The sequence below is a fragment of the Sus scrofa genome, chromosome 7, assembly GCF_000003025.6.
Source record: "Sus scrofa isolate TJ Tabasco breed Duroc chromosome 7, Sscrofa11.1, whole genome shotgun sequence".
Taxonomy (NCBI): domain Eukaryota; kingdom Metazoa; phylum Chordata; class Mammalia; order Artiodactyla; family Suidae; genus Sus; species Sus scrofa.
The window spans coordinates 78744937-78750072 of record NC_010449.5 but is presented as its reverse complement, the minus strand read 5'-3'; the positions used below and the strand labels follow the sequence as shown (position 1 = coordinate 78750072).

Here is a 5136-nt window from a genome sequence, read left to right as displayed (position 1 = left end):
TCAGCCACAACAGGAACTCCCTTTTTATTTTATTTTTATTGGAGTATAGTTGATTTACAGTGTTGTGAGGTCTTACTGCTTTTGAATATTTCAGACAGACTATTGTGAAGAGTCTATGCCAACTCTCAAAAATAATGGAAAATAGACACGTTTCATGTTCCTTACGCATCTCCTATTTACCAAGGCTATAATAACTAAGACCAAAGCCTGAATTGCAGGACTATTTAACAACGTTTTTTTAACTCAGAAAAATATAAAGCCAATACACAAACATATAACCATCCAAAGTCATTCTGCCAAGATTGGAAGAGGAAGCAAAGAAATTTAAAGTTTTCTCTTCTTTTCAAGTTTCCTGCTACATGTATCTTAACATTAAATCAATAATATCAGGTTCCACAGTTTACATAACTAGAAAAAGAACTAATGGATTTTGCATAGTCATATTCGCGACCCAGATAATCAAAGACCTGTTTGAACAAGACTAGATTATTGCTAATCCTTTCTCTTAACTGGAGGAACTCTACCCTAAATGACTGGGAAATGTATTAACAGAAGTAAGCTGCAGTTATTTCCTACAATTAATATGAATGTTTTCCTCTTGAAGCCGGTAGAGTGCATTACCAAATAGAATCAACAAGTTAGTTCCGTACCTCAAAAGAAAAAAGGCGATTCCAGTAGTCCCAAGGGTCCCTCGTTCCATGGCCACAGAGTCTAAGTCAGCTTTGTCCACAAGTAGCTATGTTGGTGTGATCTCTTTCTAGAAGTTAAAAAAGTGCATTTATTCATTCATTTTATAACATTTGCTTTTTTAATTTTATTTTATTGTTATTAACCATAGCTGATTTACAGTGTGGTGTCAATTTCTTCTGTGATAGTATTATATCACTAAATTGAAAATATTGATGGTGGCTTACCCAGCTAAATATCTTTTTTTAAATTATAGTTGATTTACAATGTTGTGCTAATTCCTGCTGTACAGCAAAGTGACCCAGTTTTCATATATACATACACATTCCCTTTCTCATAGCATCCCCCATCATGTTCTAGCCCAAGAGACTGGACTCAGTAGGACCTCACTGCCCATCCATTCTAAAAGTAATAGCTTGTATCTACTAACCCCAAACTCCCACTCCCTCAACCCTCCACCTTGGCAACAAGAAATTTGTTCTCCATGTCTGTGAGTCTGTTGGTTTTGTAGACAGGTTCATTTGTTTCATATTTTAGATTCCACATATAAGTGATATCATATGGTATTTGTCTTTCTTAACTTCACTTAGTGTGAGAATTTCTAGCTGCATCCATGTTGCTGCAAATGACATTGTTTCGTTCTTCTATGGCTGAGTACAATTCCATTGTGTATATATACCACATCTTCTTAATCCATTTACCTGTCATTGGATGTTTAGGTTGTTTTCATGTCTTGGCTATTGTGAATAGTGCTGTAATGAACATAGGAGTGCATGTATCTTTTTGAATGAAAGCTTTGTCTGGATATATGCCCAGGAGTGGGATTGCTGTATCATATGATAGTTCTGTATTTAGTTACCTGAGGAACCTCCATACTGTTTTCCATAGTGGTTGTACCAATTTACATTCCCACCAATAGCGTTTCTCTACACCATCTCTAGCATTTATGCAAATCAAAACTACAATGAGGTACCAGAATGGTCATCATTAATAAGTTTACCATTTTCTAAATATTTATTAAAAGATGCCTAAGTGCAAAGCATTATACTAATTCCTAATCATGTCTAATAAAGTAACTTCTCAGGCAAACTGATTTTGAGCTGATGACAAAGGTTCTATTTGAAATTTGCTGCTCAGGAAGATGTTTCTGTGTGACCCACTTTAAAGAATTCTCTCTTGAGACAAGCATATGAAAAAAGAAGGGGTGCAGTAAAAATATGTCTTCTTAAATCATAAGGCAGATCACAAGACTCAAATCTTATAAAAGATAAAGGTGGCTGTAAATTATATCATGCATTAAAATGTTCTCCTAAACCAAGTTTGGAGACAGTTTTATCATTTTCAGAATTCTCTTCCTTGAAAGCAAAACAGTTCTGACATAAGCATCTACTCTGAAAAAAACAAAACAAAACAAAACAAACAAACAAAAAAAACACTGTCAGGAAGACAACTACTAAGTCTGATATTACAAAAGGAAAAGAAAAAAGAGAGAAGCCATTAAAATTCAGTCTATATTTAATTCCCCAGGCTCTGGTAAATATAGACCTTAACATTACAAAAAGATGTTGACAATCAGAGATCTCATACACTGTCAATGAGAGTGATAAACAGTGCAATAATGATGGAACAGCGTTTAGCTTGATCTACGAAAATTGACGATACACACGCCCTATGATCCAGCCTACAGAAATGCAAGCATGGGTCAACCAGGAAAAAGGAACTATATATTCATAGCAGCATTACTCCTAATAGCTGTAAAGTATAAATAGCCAAAATACCCAACTCTAGTACACTGGTTTAATAAGTGGTGGTTTATTAATAGACTGTAATGGTATAGAGTGGTAAAAATGGACAAACTATAGATACATGCCACAAAATAAATTTCAAAAAACTTACTATTGAACAAAAGAAGCCATACAAAAGTACTATGTATACCATGATTTCATTTATGGAAAGTATAAAAACAATCAAAACTAAAAAAATTGTGTTTCAGAACGCATATTTAGTTTTTTTGTTTGGGGTTTTTGTTTGTTTGTTTTTTGCTTTATAGGTTCACACTTGCAGCATTTGGAAATTCCCAGGCCAGGGGTCTAATGGAAGCTGTAGCCACCAGCCTATGCCACAGCTGCAGCAGTGTCAGCTCCGAGCCATATCTGCAACCTACACCACAGATCACGGCAACACCAGATCCTTAACCCACTGAGCAAGGCCAAGGATCGAACAATAATCCTCATGGATCCTGGTCAGGTTCATTACCACTGAGCCATGACAGGAAAGCCCCATACTTAGTTATTAAAACAAAGAAAAGAAGGAAGGTGATTACCATCAGGAAAGGAGAATGTTTCAACTGGAGGGACAGAGAGAGGCAGAGGTAGTGATTGTGATAGAGCATGAGAGGAGATTTGAGGGTGCAAATGATAATCTATTTCTTGACCTCAGTTATAGTTACTGAAGAGTTTTATAAATAATTATTTAAATGTCAAGCATGTTTCTATATATTGCAAAATAAGGAAATGTCTCTGTCTACTGATATTCATTGACTTCTCGTGTTTTTACAACCCAGCCACTAAGCCAGTTCAATATTTCAGGATTAGATAAAATAGTAACTATTGACATATAAATGTTTATTGCATTCCCTAGGGTGGTTCCAATGCATATCTGAGTCCCCATCTGTCTTTGCAATTACTCAATAATTTGATGGTGCTTTCACAGCTCCCAGACACATGAACATCTCCAACACCCCCAGCAACTCCAGCACCATCACCGGCTTCATCCTCCTGGGCTTCCCTTGCTCCAGGCACGGACAGATCCTCCTCTTTCTGCTCTTCGCTGGGGTCTACCTCCTGACCCTCATGGGCAATGGTTCTATCATCTGTGCTGTGCGCTGGGATCAGAGACTCCACACCCCCATGTACATCCTGCTCGCCAACTTCTCCTTCCTCGAGATCTCCTATGTCACCTCCACTGTCCCAAACATGCTGGCCAACCTCCTCTCTGACAACAAGGTCATCTCCTTCTCTGGATGCTTTCTCCAGTTCTACTTTTTCTTTTCCTTGGGTTCTACAGAATGCTTTTTCTTGGCGATTATGGCATTTGATCGATACCTTGCCATCTGCCGGCCTCTACGTTACCCCACTCTCATGACTGCACGTCTCTGCACCAATCTTGTGGTCAGCTGCTGGGTACTTGGTTTCCTCTGGTTCCTAGTCCCTATCATCATCATTTCCCAAATGTCCTTCTGTGGATCCAGGATCATTGACCACTTCCTGTGTGATCCAGGTCCTCTGTTGGCCCTCACCTGCACTAGAGTACCTGTAATAGAGTTAACGAGCTCTACTTTAAGTTCACTGCTCTTATTTATTCCCTTTTTCTTCATCATGGGGTCCTATGCTCTGGTCCTTAGGGCTGTATTCAAAGTCCCTTCAGCAGCTGGACAAAGAAAGGCTTTCTCCACCTGTGGGTCCCATCTGGCGGTGGTTTCTCTTTTCTATGGCTCAGTGATGGTCATGTATGTGAGCCCCACATCTGAGCATGAAGCTGGAATGCAGAAGCTTGTGACTCTGTTTTATTCTGCAGTTACTCCACTCATTAATCCTGTAATATACAGTCTAAGAAACAAAGACATGAAACATGCTATGAAGAAATTATTAGGAACATAAAAGTCTTGGTTTAAAATATTTGAGGGGACGGAAGTTGTTTGCAATCTCTTGGTTAAAAAGAAGACTGACATCATTCAGCAAAGTGTTTATATTGGTTTTGACCTGTATACACCATAGTGTGTTTTTATTTCCTAGAATATAGGACTATAAGGAATCTCAAAGATGTACTCCATATCCCTAATTGTGCAAATGATAGAGACATAGATTGAAAACCTGAGTTGCGTTTTTTGAGGAAATATAAGTTAAAGTGGATTTCCTGCCAACCTAGAAAACTTCTCTACAATGGCAGAAGAAATTTTAAAGGTTTCATTACTGGATAAGCATTAAAGAAAGAGAATATGGCCATCACGGGCAATCCACTACAAGATGGCAAAGACAGAAAGAAAGCTCATCCTTTTATAGCCAAGCAAATACAACACATCACATACATGTTCTCAAAATAAATAATAACTAATCCTCAAAAAGACTTGACCATTTTACCACACATAGTTTATCCCAGATTCACCTGGTAATTGGAATGGCCATCTGATTTTGATAATTGGCTTCACACAAAAGAAAAATAACATACTTCTATGACAGGAGACAGTTTTGCAACTTGGACATTAAGCCAAAGTTAGTCTCCTACCTTCCCTCGATTATTACATTTCAAAGACACTCCCCAGATCCTTGACAGAGACATCCCTGGGTCTTAAATCTGACAAGAGTGTTATTAACCTTTTTAAAACGTACAAGCATTTCAAAGACAGAGAAATAACTGAAGTACAAATTTTCTAAGGTAAATGCTCCTTAA

General features: G+C 37.7%; 1 protein-coding gene across 2 annotated transcripts; it reads left to right on the top strand.

Annotated features, from left to right (window-relative positions):
• LOC100523805 (olfactory receptor 11G2-like) lies at positions 1313-4346 on the top strand. 2 transcript variants are annotated; one of them, XM_021099325.1, is made up of 2 exons: positions 1313-1325; positions 3400-4346. In XM_021099325.1, the coding sequence occupies exons 1-2, from the start codon at positions 1313-1315 to the stop codon at positions 4344-4346; spliced, it is 960 nt and encodes a 319-aa protein (XP_020954984.1). The 2 variants fall into 2 exon arrangements, with proteins under 2 accessions (XP_020954984.1, XP_003128834.4); XM_003128786.6 differs by lacking the exon at positions 1313-1325 and having other exon boundaries at positions 3289-4346.